The sequence below is a fragment of the Aethalodelphis obliquidens genome, unplaced genomic scaffold (genome assembly GCF_003676395.1).
Source record: "Aethalodelphis obliquidens isolate GAN/ISIS:26980383/991018 unplaced genomic scaffold, ASM367639v1 scaffold15, whole genome shotgun sequence".
Lineage (NCBI taxonomy): Eukaryota > Metazoa > Chordata > Mammalia > Artiodactyla > Delphinidae > Aethalodelphis > Aethalodelphis obliquidens.
The window spans coordinates 10,045,079-10,071,846 of record NW_020837959.1 but is presented as its reverse complement, the minus strand read 5'-3'; the positions used below and the strand labels follow the sequence as shown (position 1 = coordinate 10,071,846).

The following is a 26,768-nucleotide window of genomic DNA, read 5'->3' as shown; positions in this document are numbered from 1 at the left end:
TTGATAAAGTGTTTCTAGTACTGGGGGCAATCAAGAAAGGCCTCATAAAAATTAATCAACTGGGAAAGTGGTCCTGAGTTTGGGGACAGCCCAGCCTAGTGGCCTTCTGGTAATAAAACCTCCTCTAGCACAGTTTTACCCATGTAATTCCCCAATTTAAGATTTTCTTTGAGTGTTAATTTGTCAAGGTGACTAACGCTAATAATTGCCAATATATACAGCTAATCTAGATAAATTTGGACTTGTGTTTTTGTATGTTTTTACTTAATAACTAATGCAAGCTACTCTTTTATTTCCAACTTTGAGCATTTTAATAAGGCAACTGAAACAGATAACAGGAGGCTACCTTGCATACAGTTGGCACTCAGTAAATATTTGTTGAGTCAATGGTTTCATTTATTTCCATGTCTATTAGAAGCCTTACTATATTTTGAAGGCAATTATGAGATGGTATTTAATACCAAAAAGTTATTAATTTGTTAATGTGAACAAATACAGCCAGAAGTCAAGTCTTTTCACTTTTAATTTAGTCTTTGAACCCCCTCACAAGGGAAGAATCTCCATCATGTAAGAGACTCTTTTTCAAAATAAATTATTATTTTTAAAATTTATTTATTTTACTTTAATTTTTTTGGCCGCACCGTGCAGCTTGTGGGAACTTAGTTCCCTGACCAGGGATTGAACCCGGGCCCTCGGCAGTGAGTGTGTGGAGTCCTAACCACTGGACCGCCAGGGCATTCCCTAAAATAAATTATTTTTTAAAAATTACATAAGTAATATTAAAAATGCATAAGAGAAACTGATTATTTTAGTTTTAAATTTAGAATTAACTGTTAAAAACAGGAAAAATAAATATCCTGAGGCAGATATCGCCTCCAGTGCAGTTGCATTTATGAATTATTTTTATTCAAAAAAGTCTTTCCCAAACAGGGAATTCTAACTGGTGCATAGCTCTGTGTAAGCATCTCAGGTTCTGACAGAGTTCTCCATCTCATCTCCATCCAGTCTGCTAAATTTTAAGCACCAATGACCCAGGAGAGGAAATTTTTTTAAAAACCCTAAAAAGCTATTCTTACACCATGCAACATCTCTCATCACTTAAGAACACAACTAGGATAATTGTGCAGCATTCACAAACATCAACACTTTATAATCCAGAACTTAATGAAGACTGGTTTAGAAAGTGTTTTCTTTGTTTCAGTATATGTCTCTGTTACCTGAGATAATCCAATCACTTAGGTAAAGGGAGGCAAAGGCTAATAGGCAGTGGGGATGGGGGTGGGGGAAGGAGCAAGGGGGGGGGGCGGGAATAAAACACCCACATGTACTAACAGAAAGACACTCGTCAGTGCCAACACCCACAAGTGCCAACAGATGTGATCAATTTAATGAAGCACTGCGCCTCGGATTTGGCTCTGCTTTCAAGTGGGAGGCTCTTCTTTCAGAAAAAAGCATCACATTGTAGGAGCTACCCTCTTCACCACTCGATGCCTGGCATCTCTGCTGCCTTAAAACTGGCACGGCGTGGTGTGTGTGTGTGGGAATCACTCCACCCTGACAGGTGGCCCCAACTCCCTCTGCCAGAGCGACACAATGAGCATCAGATTCTCGTTCCAAAAGTGGGAGCCAACCAAGCAGTGCTTCCACCCGCAGAATGAGAGAAGTCAGACACTGCAGTCCTAAAATACAAGACCGTTTGGGGAGAATCGAGCAATGTACGAACCACGAAACAGAAAGAGAGAAAAGAGAACACACATGAATACTGATGTCACAATTCAGATGGCAACGACCCCAAATCTAAAAACAAGTGTCCTAGACTATGTGAGTTACACGATTGCCCAAATTTCTTTTAAGCTGTGTAATTCTAAGTCAAAGAAAAACATGTCTTGAATCACAGTGGAAAACAGGAGGAAATGAGACCCCAAGAATCAAGAGTTATCCTGTTTTAGCTGCCTGAACTATGGTAAGGAGAGCAACACAACAAAGTTTAAGAACTTAGAACAGAGATTTGAGACCTTGTGTTTCATAATAGTTTAGAATTTAAAATGGTTATTCTAGGTTTGTAGCAAATTCCTTCCCCTCTTGAAAAGATTCTCTCCTTCCCACTATAAATGAGACTAATGAAACTTCTCTTCTGCGTCCGAACTCCCATGAAACAATATTTTAAGGTATTAGTTTATAAAAGAAATTGTTTCTGGCTATTCTATCAAGTTTATCGTGCAAAGAGATTACCTGTTTCCAATCCAAAATACGTACTAGGCTTTAACAGAGAGAGAAATGTTGATAGGATGTCTTATCATTAGAATAATACTTTTTGTTTCGGGCATTCAGAAAAAATAACCAGTGCACCATCAACTTCATCTGACTTAGTGTTTTTCTTTCTTTATTTTTTTAAAGAATAATTATCCTTTCTTTATAAGGATATTTTCTTATTTAAAAAAAGATTCTGTTCTAAAAGGTCTTGCTTGGAGATATTCTATGTAAGCACCAAAAAAAAGAAAAAATAAAAAGAGGCCGACAGAAATGTTACATGAGATTTTTTTTCCCACTCTCTAAAAATGCTAGGATTCCAGAGGTTAGTACAGAATTGCTTGTTAATAAACTCAGGCAGTTAAAAATTGTCCAGAGCTTTATAATAAAGACACTGCATCTATAAAGAAAGCTAATGAGGTTATCAAAAAGAAATGTATCCTCTGAAAGAGTTTTCTAACTAGTTAAATCATTAATTTCAGAGCACTCAATTTTTTGTTCCCTTATAAAACATATTAAATCTGTTCTTCTGTAAAAACCCTTTTCTTAAACTTCAATTTTATGAGCAATGAATGCTAGACCTTTCTTTGAATTTATGTTCAGATCCAAAAAGAACAAAGACCAGGTCACTTTAAACATAAGTTTAAACAATAAACAGTGTTTATTATTATTTGTATCCAATAAGTACCGGACTGAACTTCTACCACAAAAAAGTTTTGATTCTCAGCTGCACACTTACAAACATGTAGGTGACCCTAGTAGCTGGGGCGAGGACTCACTGCTACCATGACACGTGTTTGCCCTTGGCTTTTTGTACAATCCACACTGACGAGACAGCAGAAAATAAAGATGTGCGACTATTTCTTAGGGTATCTCAAAGTCCAAATGAAAATATATACACCTGAATGTTCATTAGTATCAAGGGTCCTGCTTTACTGCACTGAAGGAAATTTAATAGAGAGTAGATAAGATAAATTAGCATTTTAATACGGAACTACCATATGATCCAGCAATTCCACTTCTGGGTATTTACCCTAAGGAAATGAAATCACTACTTCGAAAAGATATCTGGGGCTTCCCTGGTGGAGCAGTGGTTAAGAATCTGCCTGCCAATGCAGGGGACACGGGTTTGAGCCCTGGTCTGGGAAGATGCCACATGCCGCAGAGCAACTAAGCCCGTGCGCCACAACTACTGAGCCTGTGCTCTAGAGCCCACGAGCCCCAACTACTGACCTTACATGCCACAACTACTGAAGCCCATGCACCTAGAGCCCGTGCTCCACAACAAGAGAAGCCACCGCAATGAGAAGCCCGTGCACCGCAATGAAGAGTAGCCCCCGCTCGCCACAACTAGAGAAAGCCCGCGAGCAGCAACAAAGACCCAACATAGCCAAAAACAAATAAATTAAATAAATTAAAAAAAAAAGATATCTGGACCCCCATGTTCGTTGCAGCATTATTTACAACAGGCAAGACACAAAAACAATGTATCTATAGACAGATGAATAAAGAAAATATGTACACACACACACACACACACACACAATGGAATAGTACTCAGCCATAAAAAGAAGGAAACCTTGCCATTTGCGACAACATGGGTAGACCTTGAGGGCATTATGCTAAATGAGATAAGTTAAACAGAGAAAGACAAATACTGTATGATCTAACATATATGTGGAATCTTAAAAAAAAAAAAAAGGGCTTCCCTGGTGGTGCAGTGGTTGAGAGTCCACCTGCCGATGCAGGGGACGTGGGTTCGTGCCCCGGTCCGGGAAGATCCCACATGCCGCAGAGCGGGGGCCATGGCCGCTGAGCCTGCACATCTGGAGCCTGTGCTCCGCAACGGGAGAGGCCACAGCAGTGAGAGGCCCGCGTACCGGAAAAAAAAAAAAAACCCACAAAACTGAACTCATAGATACAGAGAACAGATGGGGGAGCAGTGTGAAATGGGTGAAAACGGTCAAAAGGTACAAACTTCCAGTAACACGATAAATAATGAGTCCTGGGGATGTAATGTACAGCATGGTGACTATATAGTTAATAACACTGTATTGTGCATATGAAAGATGCTAAGAGGGTAGATCTTAAAAGTTCTCATCAGAAGACAAAAAATTCTGTAACTATGGGTGGTGATGGATGTTAGCTAGACTTACTGTGATCATTTCACAATATGTACATATATCAAATCATTATGTTTTACACCTAAAACTAATACAATATTATATGTCAATTATATCTTCATAAAAAAGAAAAAATAATAAAATGTACATTCCATGGCAAACAAACAAAAAAAGAAATCGGCAGTCCCAAGGTTACAGTCATCAATTCTGCATAAATGCACTAAGAAAGGAAGGGGATACTTATTGAGTGCTTGCTCTGAGGTGGTCACAGGGAGGAAAAGAGAACAGGGAAGAAAGGAGAACCAGCGCACTCTTCTCCTTTAGCACTCTGAATAACGGACACTTCCTTTCAATCAAAATACACTGAGCTCTAAGTCCTTCTAGGGCAAAAACTATGTCTCTGACACACGGCCTGGTACAGGATGCCCTTGAAGTTTGATTAATCATTGGTAAACGAATGAATGACCCAAACTGATAAGCCTCTATGTGATTCTAGAACAGAATCAGAAACAGTGTCTTATCATGAATGGGTAGGGATATTACTGCTTCTTCTCTGTAAAGGTATTATTAGTTTTGAAGCCCTTGCTCAGCTTAAAAAAGGACTCTCAGCCCCCATATTTATAAAGTTGAACATTAACATGATGTTTAAGAATTATTCCAGAGAGTTGTTCTCTACAAAACAAGTAGTCTCTGTTCTAAGCCTGTTGAAAGAGGACGGAAAATCCCAAACACAGAAGAGTTGCTGAAAACACAGTGACTATCCACAGAGACCAGGAAAGGTGCTACCGGACTTTAGCAGTGGTTCCAGGGTATTGAGACAAAGGGGGATTTCGGAGTTAGGGAGCAGAGGGAGGAGGCTGGCAGAGTGGAGGGGCTGTTCGGTGCTGCCCAGCTGAGCGGAACAAGGCGGACAGGGCTGGGCATCAGGTCCCAGTGTCCTGCCCTGCTCTGCTGTCCTGAGGTTACAGCAGGTGGGGCTCAGGGCACAGGACCTTGTCGGGAGGGGTCAGAGAAGTGCTTGAGGTGTGGGACACAGGGTTTCCCCAAAACTGGCTAGTAACTGAATGTAAGTCTCTCTCTCTCAAGAATCAGGCATATGACCCAGCAATCCCACTCCTGGGCATATATCCAGAGAAAACCATAATTCGAAAAGATACATGCACCCCAATGTTCACTGCAGCACTATTTACAATAGGCAGGACATGGAAGCAACTTAAATGTCCATTAATAGAGGAATGGATAAAGAAGATGTGGTACATATATGCAATGGAATATTACTCAGCCATGAAAAAGAAGGAACTAATGCCATTTGCAGCAACATGGATAGACCTGGAGATTGTCATACTGAGTGAAGTAAGTCAGACAGAGAAAGACAAATACCATATGATATCACTTATATGTGGAGTCTAAAAAAAGGGTGCAGATGAACTTATCTACACAACAGAAATAAAGTTACGGATGTAGAAAATAAACTTATGATTACCAGGGGGTAAGGGGGGAGGGATAAATTGGAAAAACTGGGATCAACATATAAACACTACTATATATAAAATAGATAACTAATAAGGACCTACTGTGTAGCACAGGAAACTCTACTCAGTACTCTGTAATGGCCTATGTGGGAAAAGAATCAAAAGAAGAGTGGATAGATGTATATGCATAACTGATTCACTTTGCTGTATGCCTGAAACTAATACAACACTGTAAATCGACTATACCCTAATTAAAAAAAAAAAAAAAAAAAAAGAATCAGGTCACTCTGTGCCTCAAGACCAGCAACAAACTTGGGAGATAGAAATCAACCGTTCCCTTGATAGTCTGTGATGTGGAAACTGAGTGGGCACTGGAAATAACAGTGAAAACCAACTCAAACGCTAGAGAGTGCAGTTGAGGGATGGCTGTTCTCCTCCATCAACTTTAAACTCCCAAGAAAGAACGATTATGATCTGCAACTCAAAGCCTGCGTGGGCAGGTGGACACAGTCAGAGGACAGAGAAGACACAAAATTCCACCGCCAATAATAACTTTCTGGGGCAAGACACTGAGGTCTGGCTGTGTGCAGACAGGTAACCTCCTGTAGCTTTGCATTTTCCAAAGACTAAACAAGCTGCGGGTGACAGCAAAGGGCGGTACCAGTCTGGAGGTGGGTCCCTTGGTCCCACTTTAATTGACTCTTTCCTTTTCCTAAAGGGGGTTCAAGTGCATGGGAAGATGGGACAGCCTGTAAACAAGAGGTCAACGGAGAGGCTTCTTCAAAGCCTTCCTAATCGATCTATTCATCTTCTTACTGTTCCAAGTAACTCAACCAAGTGAAAATCTGTTCATATTCTTAAAGGCTTTCCACAGAAGCCATGCCTACCATGGCCACAGGTGTGCAAACATTAAGTATTTCCAGGTGAGCTTTCTCGAAAACATTTACGTACTTAACATTAAAGGCCTATAACAATCTCTTTACAAAATCTCTTTCCAATTTAAAAGTAAGCATGCTCTAAATGTTAAAAGAATGCTACCAGACCAAGAAAGAAAGGTTATATCACTACTAAGAGGTAATATACTAGAGTTCCATTAGTACTAAAATATACTTCACCAATTTCTCATGAATCACAGTATTAACTGAAAAAACATCATATATTAAGCACTTTTTCCTTTGGTATCAGTTTCCAAAGGCCTTATTTTAAAAATCTATCTTTTGTGTGGATGGCTCTTGGAAATAATTTTATAATTTACAAACGAATGAAAAAGAGGCACATAGTTCAGAATATGTACATTTGTGTATTGGAACACAGAAAAGGTTAGCAAAAGGATCCAGGGAAAGAATATAACATGTCTGTAGTTTTTCGCCATCCTGTGAGGACACTCCATTAAAGGAGGCTAATAAATGCATCAGTTCACTTGCTAGAAGAATTTTTAGTCTTCTGATAATTTTCCCATAATTTCAATAAGAGCAACCTTTAGAAGTAGTGAGAAATTTTATTACATCTCCTAAATGATGTGTGTTTGAACGTTGAATCTATCAACATTTAGTACGTTCTTCAAAAAGCTCTTTTGATTTCTTTGAAATCCATTCAGAATAAGGGAGTAGTTACTTTAAGGGAAGATATGTTAAAATTAATAAAATGAGGGCTTCCCTGGTGGCGCAGTGGTTGAGAGTCCGCCTGCCGATGCAGGGGACACGGGTTCGTGCCCTGGTCCGGGAAGATCCCACATGCCGCGGAGCGGCTGGGCCCGTGAACCATGGCCGCTGAGTCTGCGCGTCCGGAGCCTGTGCTCCGCAACGGGAGAGGCCACAACAGTGAGAGGCCCGCATACCGCAAAAAAAAAATAAAATAAAAATAAATAAATAAATAAAATGATACTGCACCAAACTTTTGAGATGTCTAGGAGAAAAGCCAACAGACTTAATTTTTAATTTTCTTCAAGAAAAATACTACTGGTAAGTTGTTATCCTACCTAACTGCAAATTCAGATTTAACTGCCATCTTAAGAACACAATATAACAATACAAATACATAAAATGCAAAAAACACCCCATAACAATGCAAACAATACCACTGTTTGTAATGAATACGATGGTGAGAAGTAAATGAAGCTGCCCCCTCTCCCGTTACCTATGGAAACGGCTGGGGCTGGTGTCATTCCCCATCTCCCACCCCCAGATCCCTGGGGGCTGTGTGGCTCTTGGGAGTTTTACAATCATCACAGGTGGGGAGATCCCAAGCCCAGAAGAGCTGGACATGCCTTATTGCTAAGTTAACTTTCAGTCTTGGGAAGGAAAGTTACCCCCACTGTTTTCTGTTCTTGAAGCTGTTCTATTTAGCTGTCCCCAAACTCTGCCATATCAGAAAAATGATGAGTCACAGGAAAAAGTGGTGGTATGATCAAATAATAATAATAAGAGAGGATGGGGAGTGGGTGGGTATGACCCAGTCCTGAGTGAGCATGGAGGTGTGGGCCCATTGGAGTCACCCTGGCACTGTGTCTTAGTAGAGTCGCAGGTTTGAGGGAACGGGTACTTTGAGATATACAACCTGAGCCCTGTGTTCAGCTGTCCAGGACAGGATGGAGGAGGGGCCCTTCCCAATCTACCCTTGGACACTATGGATAGTTTCATACAGATGTTCTAGGTATATAACTATGAATACCTAGAACATCAAAACAGTATACTATAGCCTGTCCTAGAAGAGTTTGCAGTCCTGCCTAAGTCTTTTTGTAGAAAAAACATAAAGGGTTAAAAGTTATCTACTGCTCTTTTTAAAAAACACCTTTTGTAAAGAACAAAAAACATATATAAGTAGAGATGCTGATATAGGAACTCATGTCTCCATCACTCGGCTTCAACATTGACTCCTGAGCAGTCTGGCTTCAACTAAATGCCAACATGCTTCCTGCTTCCTCTCAGATTATTTTGAGACAAATCCCAGACTTTATATACCATTTCATCCATAAATATTTCAGCATGTGTCTCTACAAGAAAGGGATTGTTTTTAACACATACGTTCCAGGCACTATTACACCTAACATTTTAACAATTCGTTAACAGAATTGAATGGACCTCCTGTTTATTTTTAATGATTGTTTTGACAGGCTTGCCTCGCTGGTCCCTTGAGTACAGGGAAGCAGAAGAACACAATGTAGTTGACGCTGGCTTTGAAGTGAGTTAAGACTCAAAGGTGAACCCAGTTCTGCCATAAATAGCTGTGTGATACTGGGTAAGTTACATAAACTCTGAGTCTTACATCTGAAAAACAGGGAAAGTAAGTCAACCTATCTTAAAGACTGTAACATAATTAAATGAGAAAAATACACACACACACGCACACATGTGCCAGTAGATAGTCAATAAATGGCAACTATTATATTAACAGCAAACATCTGCCTTCCTAAGTAAAAATACTTCCTGCTGGGAACTCCCTATTACTCTTTACTAAAAAACCTTTTGGAACCACTAGGATGGTGACAGTTACCTGTCTGTCATGTCCCAGGGGTTGGCAAACTCTGCAAAGCACAGGGCAGTAAGTACTTTAGGCTCTACAGGCCAGGAGGCCTCTGCTGAAACTCCTAACTCTGCAAAAACAAGTGGATGTGCCTATGTTCCAATAAAACTTCATATATAGACACTGAAATGTGAATTTCATGTACCTTTTAATATGTCACCAAACACTATTCTTGTGGGATTTTTACCCCCAATCATTTAAAACCGGAAAAAGTCATTGTCAGCTTGGGGGCTGGATTTGGCTCATGGGCCCCTGTTTACCAACCCTGAGTGACCCCACTTCACCAGCCCCAGCAGACACAAAATCCTGAAGTAGTGGTCTGCCCTTCCTTATGAATAAGACATCAATTTACCGGAGGAATCCAAGTATAAGCATTAGTACATGAACAATAACATTAAGGCCTGGCAGGGGACTGAACCTAAGCTTTGAGAAATACTGTGGAAGAGACTCAAGGAAACCCAGGTACATCAGTGTCAGCTGAAACGGCCCTGCTTGAGCATTCCATAGGGATCACCCCTCTCACTTTCCCTTTTCTTCCCCTCTTCCCCCCAAATATAAATTGACTGTGATATATAAAGAGAGTTCTACAGTCAGGAACTGACTTTATAACAGAAGTTGAATGCATAACACCGTTGCTGGGGCCAGCATGTATAAATGCTATGTAAGCTGAATGTACTGTATCCAATTTCCATTACAAAGCAATCTGGAAGGTATGATCTGACTTGGAGGGAATCAGAACCCAGATGAGTAGAGCTATACAGGGATTCTCCTAGAACTCTATCAGTGCACGGCTGCACTGCTACTAATAACCAGGCAATTCCCCCTCTCCCCTCCACACACACACAACTGGTCATTTCAACTCTGTTGTTTCCAACAACAACTTTCTCTGTAAGTATCAATGACGCAACAATGATAAAATAAGAACCTCACAATCCAGGTGCATATTCATGGCTACACATTTTACCAGTTTTCAAGGTTTTTCGCCAACAGGTTTAAAAAAAAAACCATAAGTTTTTTCCCCTCCCCCTTCAATTTTGCTGGAAATAAAACCCACAAAAATCAATCACAACCGCTTCAGCACCAAGAGCAGAAGCTCTGGGTTACAGTACCCAACAAGGTGCTCCCTGAATACTGTGAATATCGAAGCACAAGCCTTTGTATTATTAAAAAAGCAATGGAGTTACAGACATCACTAAAAAGAGCTGACATCTTTGACCCACATTCCTTCAAAGCGATAAACTTATATAAACCGACATTTTCCCGTCTGTTAGAACACTGCTCAGCAGGACAGAAACACGAAGAAGATGCAAAATTAAGAAGGCAAAATGTCATGCTTACTTTCTCTAAGTGCTTTACAGTAGCCAAGGAAAGATAACAGAAAAAACAGGGCAGCCAGGAGGTCTGCACAGCCGACAACAGCAGCAACCTTAAAAGAAGGGGCAGAAGAAAAGATGTATGTAAAAAACATTTCAACAAAACTTTGGAAATACAAAAACAATTCCTTAGAAATAGAAAACGAAAACCTTATCAGACTTGGCCATCTATTAAAACAATCCCTGCAACTGTGACGCTTCCCTGTGGTCTGATCTGACAACTGATTTTCTTTTCATTTTTTGGTCTAGGACTTGGGTCAGCCGCTTCCACAGGAAGGCTGGGTTGGCTCGAACCCAGGGAGGGTTCTTTTGTGGGCCACACGCAGCCAGCGATGCCCACAGGCAGTGAAAGCCCGTCACTCAGCACGCTGCGCCCACAGCTCCAGAGGCCTCTGCTCTAATCAGGTCCCCACGGCGAATTTTCAACGGGAAAATGGTATCAGCTCAAAGGGCATGATATTTAAAAAAGAAACCTTGATTGGAAACATGAAGGAAAGGTGGGAAGTCCATATTACAAGTCATCAGGCAAAGAGAGTAAGACACAGGGATAACGTTCAAAGCTGCCTCTGCCATCTTTTCCTCCCTTCAGACCAAAACCAATGAAGTGGGTTAACCTGGAAAGCAGAACGCTTCAAAAGTGGTTGATGAGTAAGATGAAAAAAGGAATGCAATTTCTACCATTTCTTTCCCACCCCCCATTTTCTACATCTGACGACTGCCCTTCCCTTCTCCACCTTAGTGACAAGGAAGCAATATAAAATCTGTGCTTCATTTCTTTGAAGCTGATTATTCCAATAATTGCTTTCCAGATTTTCATGGCAACGAAAGACCCAGAATTCCACTCATGAGTATTGGTCTAGTTTACATGGCATTCTTGACTAACTAGCACCTGGATGGGACATACGTCAAACCTTTCACTGTGATTCTCTAGGTATCGCTTTAATGGCTGGGAAGTTCATCTTTTCTTAAAGTGAGATATATGATAAGCCAGACACAGAGTAAAGACTATCCTACAAATGGAGATGGGAGAGTATACAATGAATATGAAAATTACTATATTTACATATGATTCCCAGGTGCGTCTACAAGCAATAGCTAAAAGGAATGCCTTTTAGGAGCAGTTTCCTGCTACGCTGGTTAGATATGACGGTCTGAGGCAATCATCCATTCCGATGGTGAACTGCTGACGGAGGGGCACGTGGCAGCCCAGGGTGTCACACAATCACTAAGAAGATTGACAGCTGAGTTCAACCTGTGAATGCCACGCACATGAAACAACCTCCTGGGAAGGAAGCTAAGGACAAACAAAGGTTCAACAGATCTGGGCCAAGTATGCCAACATGCCAGAGGGTTAAATGGTACAATTACTTCATGAAGGCAGTGAATATGTAATAAGACTTCTGGAATCCTCTGGCCTATAACTCACTCACTCAGAGACACAGTGAAATCGGGGATGCAGCGAGACCCAACACAGAGCCGGGCACACAGTGGGTGCTGGGTCACTGTCCGTTGCTGTGTGAATCCCAAAGATGCTTCTGTAAACACTGGGAGGTGCGGGGGTGGGGGGCGGAGGGGGGGCAGAAAGCAGCAGACAGAGGACACAGCAGCTCAGGGTGAAGCAGGTACGCGCTCTGCAGCTCCGGGGTGAGTGATGGAGGGGGCGCCTGGTGCTCTGGGCCTCCCATCAGGACCAGAGATGGGTGGGAGCTGTGGCTCTCTACAGGGCCTGAGGATGGCGGGGAATCCCAAAGCCTTTCAGAGGATAAAGTGAGCAAAGCCAACGCAGAGAAGTGTATCCAAAAAGGTCCTTAGAGCAAGGGGGTTGAGGAAGCAGGGGCTGGGGGATATGGAGGGTCAGGGAACAAGGTTTCTTGAACTGAGTGAGGGGGAGGGAAGTGGTTTGGATAAACACCAGGAATAGGGGCCCAAAAGGCCAGCCTAAACCACTTGTTATCTGAGTGGCTGAGGTATATTAAAGATTCTCACTAACTTATATAACATTGTAAATCAACTAAACCTCAAAAAAAAAAAAAAAGACTCCCACTAAAATGAACTTTGAACATCATAAACTCATTTTAAAGCAAACAGTCTGCCTTTGGTTCACTGAAGATACTCCCAAGTCTTAAGCGATGTACGTCACATCGTCTGACATGAAGAAAAACAAGTTTTAAAAAGTATGGCAAGTGTTTCAGAGTAAAGAGTATTTAGTCCTTCAGTGAATTTTTGGCATAGTAATTAAAGAGAGATTTCATAGAAAAAAAATTTTAAAGGCTACCCAAGGAGGCACTGAGTTTAACTGTTTGGGGAATGGGCATGGGTACGGAGAGATTTTATTTTTCTTTTCGGATATTTGCGTATGTCTTTTCAGGCAAAGTTATTTACAAAGGCTATTTTTTTTTCTTACAAATAACCTGAAGCACTCATATCAGAGTTTTCTAGAGAAGTCACTGCAACTCCCCCAATCCATACAGCAGGAGGTGGTGAAGTTTCCCCACGGGGAACAATTTGCACTGGGGCCATGGAAGGAATGAGGGGAAGGGGAAAGGGGGAATGTTTCACCATCCAATTCCTTCAGTGTTAAACTCTGGGTTTATTGGATGGGCAGGGTTATTAAGAAGACCCAAGCTTCCCTCTTTGATACCCGAATTCAAGCAATTTGAAATTTTCACCAATGCTTGGTGGAAAAGGAAAACCTACAATAACACTGGTGTCCTCAGGGAACTCCCTGGGGCCTCCATCCTGGTCTCTAAAGACAAGAGGCAAGGAAACCCCCTCTCTTAGCTCTTCTCCGTCCCTTGGTGATCCAACCCACAGCCCAGAGCACAGGGTGCTTCCTCAGTACTGGTCCAGAAAGCTCTGAGGAACTCTCCTTCCAGGGTTTCCTTGGGTGGGCCTGGTTTTTGCTCACTGTTAAAGTAGGTTAAATGCAGAGTGGGAAATAACAGCGGGGTATAGAGAGGATGAAAACAGAATACCGACTATTTGCCAAAACAAGGAAAGGTGAACATACAAATGATCTGTTTTAGAAATGCTATTTTTCCATGACCCATAACTTTTTCTTACAATTTGAGTTTGAATGGCTTTCATGGAAAGGAGGGAGAGGAGAGATGAAGACATTTTTCAAATATTCTCTTCTCTCCTATAGCTGGACCTCCCTTGGGTTAACATGTTCCCACACTGCATTTAGCTGGTGTGTGTGTGTGTGTGGGGGGTGTGTGTGTGTGTGTGTGTGTGTTTTTACACATCCAGTTATACTTGCTGGCATTTCAAATTTTTCTATAAACTAACTTCTCATATTTAAAAGCAGAATTTTAGAAACATTTCTTTGGTTAACAATTCAAGTATTTCATTTTGCTTTTTAAGATTACACAAAATTAGACAAGGACCAAAACAGTAAATCAGTATTTTTGCCAGAAATTCCCTTATTTCTGATAAATGTGCACAACACTATTATTTAGACCATAAAGAGAACTTGCATGGAAACAAATTCTAATTTGATCACAAATCTATCTATCTATCTATCTATCTATCTATCTATCTATTGGTATTTATCATACCATAGTTCCCAATCCCTTAAGTCCTCTGAATTTGCCGAAGTAAAAAAATTATGAGACTTTTAAAAAAGCTTTCAAGTAGTAAGATATTAGAAGGAGGTTGTGAGAACAATCCTGCAATCCTTTTAATACCAAAGAACAGATAGTTTAATAATATTAACAAAATCAGATGCTAAAGGCAGTAATTCCTCCCAGTATTTTGAAACTGACTTCAAGATGCTCAATGCAACTGGTCAAAACGCAGGTATTTAAATACATACCGGATGCAGAAATCTATTGTGGAGAAGCAAGAAGGTCCATGTGGTATTTTATACTAGGTACTTCACACTTACAGAACGAATAACTAAAATCAAACATGCTGACTTACATTTTCAAAGGGTTCCACGGCAGTGGGGTAGGGTGGTTCCTGAAAACCTCACAAGTGTTTGGTTAAATCCCAGCAGAGTTTGCACTGAACACATTCAGCAGCGGCTCAACGGATTAAAAGCAGGAGCTGCCTGACTACATGGGCTGAGAAGCCAGGTGGGGAGAATTCAGGAGCAAGTTCCAGCAGGATGTGGGGACCCACCTTCCAGGTCAACTCAAAGCACGCTGGCCTCTCCTGGGCTCGGGCTCGGATGACCAGATCTTAAGTTCTATCCCTGCATCCACCAGCTACGTGACTGACCTGGGTAAGTCCTTAATTTGTCCTCCCAGGCTGCCTCCTCTTCTGTAAAGTGGAAATTGGTATGCCGCCCCAGCTGATCCCGCGGAGTTTTGGTGACAATCAGATTAAGTATAAGAAAGTATTTAGGAAGTTATAAAGCTCTCAGCTAACATTGGAAAATTGCATCAGACCCAACCTGGAAGAAAAGTAATCTCAGACTCTGGTTTTTAGACCCCAAAGCTGGGCAAGACTCAACATTCATACCTTCACAATGTGGTCATAAAAGGAAACAGAAAGTATCACCAGAGATCATACCACACGGTCATTATACAGTCTTCGCCCATAGGGGACCCTGTGTTTGCCCTAAGAGGGACCTGTTAGCCCTACAAATCATCGTTGCAAATGTCTGAAAGCTTGGGCTTTCTACAGCCATACGAGTATCCGAGGGAAGCCTGTTTTAGGGAATGAGCCGATACACGGACTGCCTGTCCTCCTTACACCAGTGCAGAGGCGGTAGGCGGACGATACTTACACACTCGGTGTGCACCGGGTGCACAGCAAACAGCAGGGCAGCCAGCAGGGACGACCTGGGCGCCAGGTTTAGCCTCCGGCCCTTACTCGTGTACTGCAGGCCCCCAAACAGCACGGAGAAGACGTCCACCAAGAGGATGGAGATGCCACTGTGCAGGAGGATGTTGACCACGTGGAAACTCAAGGGGTGGAAGCCTCCCGACAAATAGCAGTTCATCCTGCAGTGAAAGAAGGGTGTTCACACCAGAGGTCCAGAAGCACGCGAAACAAAATGAGAACCAGCTGGAGGAAAACCCTGGTGCATGAAAATACCAAAGGGAGAAGAGAAAGTGTGCAAGTTTGATAAAAGTAGCGTCAAGGTAAGTAATGCCTGTCAAGCTAAGAAGGCTGAAGAAGAGGGAAGAACATAATTAACTGCAGCGCGGAAAATGTAAGATAAGGGCATCTTAGAGGAGTGGGACAGAAAATACTTGGAGAGGAAACGCGAAAGGAAAGCTAGACAGTTTTTTAGACGTGATAAAGGCAAGACTGTCTCCCAGGAAGATACAACAGACCACACATTACTCAGGCTACCCCATAGGGACCTGGATTTAAGACAGTCGTGTGACTTGCTGATTCCCCCACCCCACCCAGTCCCCACCCCCCGCAAATACTCCTTGACAGTTTGTCCACTAGCCTTCCAGACAATGGACCTACTTCCTTATAGTCAGGGATTCTTATTTCTGTTGCTTTTCAATCACCAGGGGTTCCAATTCATCATTTCCATGCTTCTTTGAGAGATCTACACACAGGTATCTAACGCATCCAAGAAACAGCTACACATGGGAACTTTTGTGAGACGAACAAATCTGTTTAATGCAAATAGCTCCCTGATTAATGGGGGGTGGGGAGACTGTCTTAAGCTTCATTTTGGTTTTGCATATTGATGTGGTCACAGGAGGAGGATTTATACCTTAGCTTTTTATAATGAAAAAAAAATCACAATTTCATTAGATGCTACATGTTGCCTTGACATATTGTTTCCTCAGTATTAACTCACAAAGGGTCCCACCTCCAAGAACTGTGCAAAAACACGGACCACTTCACCAAGTTATCCTTGCCCAGACCCAGGCTAATCTTCTCAGTGTGGTTCCACTGTCAGTGTCTGCATCGCCAAAGCAGCATCACTCTAAAGCGATGCTTCCAACCTAACTCCTAATGGCTGGAATTAGCATGTATTTCTTGGAGACCCACATAGTGAGTGGCTTATACGTCCCTCCGGACCACTGACCCAGGAACCTTGTCACATACCACCTGGTACAACGTCAGGCACAAGCCTTGGGTGCCCCTCCCATACAGCCGTCCTGTCGCATCTCACCTGAAAACCAGCACCGTGAGGGGTCGGTAGGACTTGTGACTTGTGTTGCTGCTCAGCTGATTGCCCCAGAAGTCATGATGCCACAGGTCCCCGAGGGGCGTTTCTGCTCGGAGGTCCTGCGGGAACACACCAGAAGAGGGATCAGGGCTCCTCCCTCACCCTGGGCGGAAGTCCTCTCTTCTCCATCTCTCCCACCAGTCCTGGGTCAAGCCACCATCATCCTCACCCAGGACCCAGATGGGCCTCCTCGTGGGTGCGCTGCGCCCTCTGCCTGTTCTCCAGTAATCCCTCCAAGATGCAAATCGTGTCACCCCACCCACCCTCCCCTTCCAGGACAAAGCCGACTTCCTGACACGGACACCAGTGTGCAGTGCCCTGGCTCCTGCTGAATTCTGCAGGCTCATCTCGCAGACTCTGTGCTCTGCTCCTGGCCTTCGTCTGGTCCCCACACGACTCCTGCTGCCACCCACCTCAAGGCTGTGCGCACACAGGTCTCTGCCCAGACCGCCACCCCTCAGCTCCCCACAGCTCAGCTGCTTCTGCTCTTCGTATCTCGGCCACTGGGCTGCGACCTTCTTGAGGTGATGCGATTCCCGTCCCTTTGGGGCATCTCGCGCCTGTCCTCACAGCACCTGCTGCAGGGCAGTTTATAATCATGTGACCCCTATCTGTCTGCCCCACTGGACTAGGGCTCCTCGAGGCCTGGGCTTCCCTGCGTTTGGTGGGAGTATACAGAAGGTGCTCAATCTATGCGGAATGCATGAATGGACCATATAGCTAAGTGAGATCACTATTACTCTCTCTCATATCCAATACATAAGGTAATTTACCAAAAATATCCCAGTTCAAACATAAGAGTAAGCATATAGATTTTAAAGTTCCCCATTTTTGATCATGAGCTAAGCAGATAGTAAAATTACAGAAAAAACAATTTCCATCTAATTTTTAAGGATAAAAATTACTAAATATGTTAAAATGATACCTACCGTATAGGGTAGTTTAACTTGGTACTGAACTACAGATACTTTAAAATGAATCTTTTGTTCTTTTTACATTTAAATATGAAACTAGATTACTTAAACTGTGTTTAACAAGAAGAAAGGCACTTGCAGTAGGTATCAAAACTGACTGTTAATTTTTTCTTCACAGCACAATTAAACAGGAACGTTTTAGGATCTAGAAATTATGATGTAATAAGCACTGCATGGTGTAGCAGTCAAGATTCTTCACTGCAGTAACCAAAACAACTCTGATTAACTTAAGTGAAAAAAGGAACGCCTTAAAAAAGATCACAAGGCCCAATGACTCCCAGGTGGGCTGGAAAACCTAGTTTGGGGCTGTGCAGCCCGAAGGGCACCAACAAATGAGACCGCCGCACATCTTGCTGAGGCTGCCTGGCTGCTCGCAGACCCCTCTTCTCTGTGTGACTAGCCCCTGGCTCCAACAGGTGGGTGTATCTGATAGGAGCGCCTTTGCCTGGGTCTGCATCCAAACTGGACAGTCTTTGCAGCTCACAAGTATTTGAAGATGGAGAAGGCCCCAAATGGAAGAAGTGTGTCACATCATGGGCAGCCCAAGAGAGCAACCAGTGTCCAACACACACTGGCATTCAGTGAGTATTTGTTACTTAGGAGCTTAATGACTCAAAGGGAAAAGCTTGGGGACAGGCAGCAGAGGTGAGCTGGTCACCTGACACCCACTTTGAGGGTGAATTTCACTTCCATTGGGTATCAGCTTCAGAGGCCTTGAGTGTCTGGACCTCCCTCTAAGAGTTGATTTGATATTTCATGAAGGTCGTGGGATCCACCCACTAACTTAGGTTACTCCATTACCATGCTGGAAGTCCATGTACCTTTGCATTGTCCCAGAAGTACCTGCTCAGTTGTGAAGGAATTGAGCAGAAGATCTTTCCCTCCATTTGAGCAGAAAATGAACACCAGCAAAGCTCTAAATATTTGATTAGGTGTAGCCTACACACAGCAGGGCGCGCCACAGGAAGAAAGGTTAATTTTTCCTCCTAATGATTTATGGAAAAGATGTGTCATGTCTGAAATTCTTGCTAACTCCACGGTCTCAAAGAAAATCATCATCTCAATGAAAAAAGGCAACTCAACACTACAAGGAAGCATCTGGAAAACAGTCTTCAACACCAATAAAATCCAGTAACAGCCTGTTTCACATTACTGTAGGCATGGTGCCAATGAACAGAGGAGGGCCTTTCATTAAACAGGAAAGGCAAAAAAGGGGGCTAGCAAGTTAACAAAGGGGCACAGTGTGATGCTCTAGAAAACACTGCCAAGACAATGTGCGGTAGGGCCACAAAATGGCTTCATCTGCCTTTCCTCACAGGAAGGAAAGAGAATTACAACCTCATACCTGGGCATCTGATGTACGACATAGCTCCTGTCTCCCCTGCCTCGCTCACCAAAGTTCTTCGACATGGGTCCTGAGTTAACACTTTAATATATCCTCTACTTTATTAGAGTGGAAGAGTCAAGAAACTCTCAACAAATGGAATTTTAAAAATAAAGGCATAGCCTCATATGCCTGTTAGAAAAGCAATTCTAATAGCTATTAAGCCACCCATGTGACATAGTTGCTTAGAGCTACACATTTCTTTTTGTTTTAAGCACTGTTTCAAAAAAAACTGAAACAGAAACATCTGCAGTAAACTGCTGGGTTTAGTAAACTGAGTAAACTGAGGTAAACTGAGGGAAATTACAGTAAACTGAGGGAAATTACAAGTGAAGAACTTGGATTCAAAATAAACATCAACAAGGCTGGAGTCTGCTGTCAAAATCCAGAAAATCAGAAAATCATTTAGAGTACGTTACAAATAAAATATCTGCAAAACAGTCATCTCCTTACCCCTCACCCTCTCTTCTCCGGCCCACAGAATACCTGTTTGTTACATAGAGAATTTTTCTCAATACTTTCAATGTGAAAACGACTCTTTCCGAATTCGGGAAATCCACGACTTCAAACTTTTAGGAGCCTTTAAGGGCAGTGTTACAAAGAGATGCTACAATTTCACCTACTAGAGAAAGAGATTAGTAAACTCCTTCAAGTTCTCTTCTCCCATTAAGGCGCACACAGAGTATGTGCTGAGCGGTGAGACTGTCACAGAGGCTCTAACCTGTGCTGTTTCCACGTACTTTCTCCTCTGGGCTCTCCCTGCCTCCAAGTTTCTTGCTCTGATTTTCTTTTAGCTTGCTGAAACCTTTTTTCTTCCCTGCCCACAAACCTATTTCTTCTTCCCTACCTCTAGTCAGCGAGTGAAGGAGAATATCATTTTCCCCGTGCCTACTGGTGAGCAAAACTGGCTGGGATTTTGCAAACTCAGCAAACCTGGGTCTCCGAACATGAAATGAGCAGGAACTGCAGCTTCTGCGGGCAGCAAAATCCTGGTCCTCGGCAGCTGTCAGCAGGCTGTCCTGATGCTCTCGGCGAAGGACAAAGAAGCCAGCTCCCTGCCTGCTGCTGAGGATGCACCTTCGTTCGGCAGGGGAAAAACGCATGATTTGTGTGTGTGTGTGTGTGTGTGTGTGTGTGTGTGAGGGGAAACTGTTCTGGCCTAGAGTTCTGGAAATCTGTCACAAAACCTGAAATAGTCTGCAATGCCCCGCAAAACCCTGGCCTTGTCATCTTAGAGTAATGGTCTCTCTGATACGTGCGTGGACTGGGGCCTCATGTAGGGCACACAGCCAGGGTAAAGCTTGAGGTTAGGCAGGGCTTGGAGACCCTGCTGCCAGTGATAAAAGGGGCCCTAAATCAAGGAGATGCTCTCTAAAAGAGATGGGAAATCCAGAGCACGATGGGGGCCCAGGCAAAGGCTCAGCCGAAGTTCAGTAGAGACTAATTCAACACCGACGCAGAGCATCACTGGGACGTAGGCAAGTGGTTAATGTCAGTTTACCGAAGAGACAGTAAGATACGGACCTTATTGTTAACAATTGCTTCAGAGTCGTCAAAGACAAAGTCTCCATCGTAGCTACGTGCGAAACACACGAGGGAAACAAATCCCACAAGTAACTTAGCCCAGAGAGGAGGAAGAATGGAAGACGGAATGATGTGATCCAAATCGGCATCCCACTCGGCCATCCTGAAAACTGCGGGCCGCCGGCCTCTTGCTCCAGCATTATGCTGGCTAGAAACCTGCAAGAAAAGCGACACGACATAAATATTGATCATTGCCTTGTTAGGAATGTTTATACAGTAGACATGTTTACCTCAAGTGAAAAAGAGCTAGACACTCTTATTCATTTATGCTGTGAGTTTATAGGATGTGATCACTAACAGCTTTATATCGTGGTTTCAAAACTCGAGTGGACAGAAAAATCACGTGGGACACATGTAGGTTCTCCTGGGCCCAAGTACAACCTACCAAGTCAGAAGTCCTTGGGCTTCTGATGCTGGATTATCCTTGAGAAACATTGATTTAAGGGAATCCTATGTTTATCAGCCCCATAAGGCAAATCATTTTTATAGTCCTTGAACCAGTTTACAAAGTTGAAAAAAAAACCAGTTACCATCTTGCTTCTTCCAACCAAGAAAAATCAATAAATATTCATTGTTGGGTCTTAGCAGATTGTGTGTGTTCATGTGTGTGCGTGAAGCATGGTCCTGATTCTGAAAGAGCTTACAGTCTATCTGCAGAACACAGACACTCCTGCCAGTTAAATGAAAATCTGGGAAAGAGTTTAATAGAGGTGAGGTCGCAGGGCACATGACCGTGGTTCCCACACAGGGGACAGACAGAGGAAGGAGGGCACACTGCAGACTGACAGGCTGGGGACAGCATCATTCCAGAAGGAGGAACTGTACCCTAAAGTAGAACACTGGGAGCTATTCCAGGTGAGGACACGACCTCCAATATTGGTGAAGGAGTCAAGTTAAAAACAGACACGTCTTTTAACTTTTCTTTCAAAGGGGCAAACGTTAAAGCCAGACATTTCATTTCTCAGTCTTGCCATTTCTTAGTTCTGTGGCCCTGTGTGTGCCACCTATCCTTAGGAGTCCACTTCTTGTGTACTTTGCAAACCAAAAGAACTTTCCAGCAGTGAGAGTTGCCTCAGAGCTTCCTGACTTGGAATTTGCCCAAACAAATATCAAACTCCCCCTCCTCTCCAATCACACTGCATCTGTCCCCATTCCCCACACCCTCAATAGGCACTTCCTTTGGTTCTACCAGGATCACGTCTGGGTCAAACTGCTTAGAGGTTCCAATCCTGTGTAACTTTGGCCAAGTTACTTCACCTCTCTGGGCCTCAGTTTCCTCACCTCTAAAATGGGGATGATAACTGGGCCCACCTTACATGGTCGTCATGAAGGTTAAGCAACACACCCACCTAAAGTGCTTAGAAACACGGCCTGGGTTTAATGAACGCCGAGGGAAGGTTACCTGTTATTACTAGTACTTTCTTCAAAGAGGGAGAAAACACAGGCACAGAATTATTCTCTTTTGAGAATCCCCTGGAGGATTTGGTGTACTAGTACTGAGGCTCTCGTCTTCCCCAGTAAGGGAGCAGGGCCCCACTCCTTCATGCTGAGTTGGAAGAAAACCCCAGGCCCCTTGATTGGAGAGGCAGTTTAGATGTACAGCGGACCCTTGAACAACTCAGGCGTTAGGGGCACTGACCCTCCTCACAGTTGAAAATCTATGTATAACTTATTATAAGTTCATATCTCTGGTGCCTCCCCATCCGGGGACTCAATTAACCACAGATCTTGTAGTAATGTAGTCTTTTTTTATTTTTTAGCCTCGCTAAAAAATGGGGCATGCAGGATCATAGTTCCCAGACCAGGGATCGAACCCATGCCTCCTGCAGTTCTGTTTTGTTTTAGTACTGTAGTCTTTGCTACGGAAAATAATCTGCATATAAGTGCACCTACGCAGTTCAACACCGTGTGGTTCAAGGGTCAACTGTATTTGTTTCCAGGTCTCCAAGGAAATACCCCAGATTATGGAATCAATAAGAAGTCAGCCCAAGAGGCCATCCAAGGTCACAGGTTCTGGAAAGCGGTTCAAGTTTACAATCTGGAAATGAAAGGCTCTGCAACTCTCTCAGCACTGGGCCCTAGAGCTTCTCCACCTGATGTAACTCATGCTCTCAGCAAGTGCAGGGGGTGGGGGAGGGAATATTCCAGCCACTATCTGCTGCTTTTCTTTTTCTTTTTCTTTTTCATTGAAAGGATAAACCACTGGTCAAATCCAAATCACAGTTGCAAACACCACAGAGGTCACCATGCAGGCCCCAACCACTGTGTGTACATTTCAGCTAAAGAAATTACCCCTGCTACTAAAAATGAAATAAATAAGTGTAAAGGACTGAATAGCTAGGAAGTTACCCTGACTTAACATGGAGGGAATAAAAGGGTTCTTTGATTTACAAAGTGAATGTGAAGGAAAGCAAATACTCTTTATCAATTTTAAACGCAAAATAGAGCTGTGAGCTGACAAGCGGTCCCATAATTGGTCTTGATGTTATCTGCTTCAGGCCCAAATATTTGAAGTGTTTCACAAGCGGTTCTGTGAGGTTCAAATGGCCCTCCAGGAAGAATACTGGGTCAGGAAATAATCTGTGCTCCTAAATTAGTTGCTGAGCTTCCCTTTTCATCTCAGATTGTTCGTAACACATACCAATCGCTTTGGTACTCGGACGGAAGGCAGACTACAGACCCGAACATCTGGGGTGCCCAGGGGGCCAGGCCTGGACTCCTGGGGGAGTCAACAGGATGGGTGAGGCAATCTCAGAATGAGCTCCCCCTCTTCTCTGGCAGGGACATCGGGAAGCCTAGCATCGGTCCCGTCCCTGTCCCGGCTGGCTCTTCCCTCCTCATTGCTGAGTCCCTCCCATGGTCGCCAAGATTCTCACATCTCTGCTGCCCCAGAGAACACTCACAAATGCCCTTTCCACTTCAGGCGTGATTGTTAATGGGTATCAGAGGATAGTTCCGAAAATACTGTGTATTAGCAAATGCGATACAGGTACAGTGTGTTAGGAACCTCGGTCCAGCCCAGTGGTTAAGAGCACAGGCTCTGGAGGCACACAGATTTGGACTGGCTACCGGCATGACCCTGAGCTACCTAGTCCTTCTGAGGATCCATTCCTCAACAGCACAATAGGGTATCACTACTGACTCCAGCAGGTTGTGCTAAGGATTAAATAAGACCATATATGGAAACAATTAGCTCCCATGACTGTAATCATTTTGGAGAGATTAGTACCAAGTGACCAGCCCCTGACCTCCTGTCTTGGGATCACCAGTGTTGCCATTCCTGAAGATGCGCTAACCAACCAAGGCCAGCAGTAGCCCATCAAGTGACCTGATGCAATTGAGAAAAGGGCACCCTTCTTTTGGGCAGACCCGGTGCACTGCTTCTCTGGCCAGGCATCTATATGTCCTGCATAAAGTGCACGGCTGTACACCCTGATCCTCTTCCTCCAACAGTAGATGGCCTTTTTCCTGCAATGTTCCCAGCCAGGCTTGGTGCTCAGGTAAAAGAAGCCCTGCCGGCATGAGGTGGTACATGGAGGGAGACGGGTCCCCTCCACCTTTTTTGTATCCAGGCCATGAACCAGGAAGGCACACAGTTCTGTTTCTCTCTTGATGGGCCCTAGGAGGCATGGCCCCATTCCTCTTCTCCAGGGGATGTCCTGCCTGGGAGCCCGGGCTCCTGGGCCATGGCTGCATAGTAAGTTTGCCTTACGGACTGAGAATAATGGAGCAACACAGTGGCCTCAGGCTCAGCCCAAGCAGAGCTCCAGCCAGTTTTACCAGTGACAATGCTAGTGTTCCGATTGCTATCTGACTCCTGTGCCGAACTCCCACTGTGTTGAGAATTGACTGGCGCCTATGAGTAGTTGGATTTGGAACGAAGCAGAAGTCTCTTTATTCTCAATTTCTCAAACTCCTTATATCAAGCCTCTATTTTCAGGGGGTTAAAACAAATTAACCGATCATCAATGAAAAGGTCAAAAAGACCTCGAACAGGGATCCCACGCCACCCCTCAAAAGCAAACATCAGTCACTGAGCTGCGAACCCTGGGGACCTGGTGACAGCTGACACAGCAGCCTGGACTGGCAGATCACACCTAAGTGATCCACGGAAAACTCAGCAGCAACCACCTACTAAAGAATATTCTTCCCCCTACACGGAAGGGCCTTCTCGCATCAGGCTAGCCTTTCTACCTCATCAGTAACAATCCATCCACACACCAGCTGCCCTCTGCCAGGCTGAGATGAGACAGTGCCTCTGGAAATCAGAATAAAGAACACAGTCGTTTCTGACCCAGAATGTGGAGACCTGAGTTGACTGCTCCTTTCTTGGGGCCCCCAAGGCACGGGAGACAATCATCTCTACCGCTCTCCACCACGCAGCGCTGAACACAATGCTACTCGAGGTATCTTCCTCTTGTGCTTGCCTTCCCAGTTTCTTAATTCAGTAACACATGAGGGCCATGCCTGCCAATAGCCAAGAATGACTGCGGAGGTTCGACATTCACAGTTCCACTGTCCCACAAAGTTTCCAGCTTGCTAGCTTGTAGCCATTTTCCCATCTAAGTCGGCCGGTGTCACTTTACCCCACCTCCATCTGGGGCGCGCCAGGCATGGTCGGGACTGCGGGAAGAGGGGACAGGGAGGGGATCCAGTCAGTCCTCACTGTTAATTGTTTCTCAAGAAATTCTCCCCATCCATCTCTCTCTGAGAGAAAGCAGTGTGGAACGATTCACAGTGCTCTGGCTAGATCTTTCCTCTAACTCCTCCTTTCTTTTGTGTGTGGTTAAAAAAAGAAGAAAACACACACACAGCCTACAGTCACAACATCAACAAGACCAGAAGCCCCGCGGAGCTCGCTGGAGGTGAGACGGCGGTTGCGCCACCTGCTCTGCTTCCCCAAACTCCAAGCCCGGGCAGAGAAGTGGCAGCTCGGTGGTCCCGGGCGCCCCGACCCAGAGCACGCCGCTCTGCCCGGCAGCCAGCGCCGAGTGGCTGGCACTCGCGGCGCTGCAGGGGAGCCGCCTTTAACCCAGAGCAGGAGGCCGAGCGGCCCGCCTGCGCCCAGCCACCGCCCGCACTGCGGCCAGCTGGCGGCCAGGCGCGGGGTGGCGCGGGGCCCCGCGGCCCGGTGGCCGCTCCGGGGACACGCCAAAGGCGCCCGTGCACCCGGGGTCGACGGAGCGCCACGCTGCTGGAGCGAACAGGGGCGGAGGTGAGAGCGCAGGGGCGCGGGCAGGCGGAGCATGCACCCTCCACGCCGCGCCCTTTGTCCCGCGTGCTGCTTACACCCGGGCGCATGGCGACGGGGCCCGCAACCCCGGTGACCCCGGCCCCAGCCACAGCCCGGGTCCCGGAGCCAACTCCTCCAGCAGCGCCGCCGCCCGGCCCGGGCCGGACCGCGGGGCTTGGGGCGCGGCGGCAGTGAGGAAGGACCCCGCGTCCGCTCCGCACCCAACTCCGCTCGCCCCGCGGCGCTCGGCAGCGCTCGGCCCTGCAGGGGCCGCCCCGCCCGTTACCTGCAAGGAGCCCGAGAGGCGGCCACATATCCCTCCTGGGCGCTGAAAGTCCGGCGGCTCTCGGTACCAGCCCGGAGCCGGGCAGGGGGAGGGGCCTTCCGCGCCGCTCCCCCGCTCTCCGCCCCCCGCCCCTCCCCCGGCGCCCCGCGCCTCCCGCACAGTCCTCAACTCCCCACGCGTACTGGCGATCACTCTCACACTCCCGCCTCGGCCCTCCCCCTCCTCGCGGCCATTGACTGATTCTGCCGTCACTTTCACGCTGCCGCCGGTCCCTCTTCAGCTCATTGGTGGGCGCGCCTGTGACGTCATGCCAGAGGGCCCTAGTCGCGGCGGAGGAGTCGCAGGGATAGACTGACTCGGTGGCCGAGGAGGAAGCGGAGTTCTGGGCGCGGAACCTGGGCGGGGTCGGGGCGGGAAGGGGC

General features: G+C 45.1%; 1 protein-coding gene across 6 annotated transcripts in view; it reads right to left on the bottom strand.

Moving 5' to 3' along the window:
* Positions 1 to 26,477, bottom strand: part of TMTC4 (transmembrane O-mannosyltransferase targeting cadherins 4) — a 61,841-nt gene extending 35,364 nt beyond the window's left edge. Inside the window, exons 1-6 of one of the 6 annotated variants that reach the window (XM_027115887.1) lie at positions 26,347 to 26,410; positions 25,122 to 25,450; positions 20,768 to 20,983; positions 16,829 to 16,944; positions 15,473 to 15,689; positions 10,706 to 10,793 (exon numbers count right to left, since the gene is read on the bottom strand). In XM_027115887.1, coding sequence (XP_026971688.1) covers positions 10,706 to 10,793; positions 15,473 to 15,689; positions 16,829 to 16,944; positions 20,768 to 20,983; positions 25,122 to 25,187 — 703 coding nt within the window. In that variant the 5' untranslated portion in view covers positions 25,188 to 25,450; positions 26,347 to 26,410. Of the gene's footprint in view, positions 1 to 10,705; positions 10,794 to 15,472; positions 15,690 to 16,828; positions 16,945 to 20,176; positions 20,680 to 20,767; positions 20,984 to 25,121; positions 25,451 to 26,346 lie in introns of those variants that run through there. The other 5 variants (XM_027115891.1, XM_027115890.1, XM_027115889.1 and 2 more) reach the window with 5 other exon arrangements.
* Between the last annotated feature and the right edge of the window lie 291 nt (positions 26,478 to 26,768).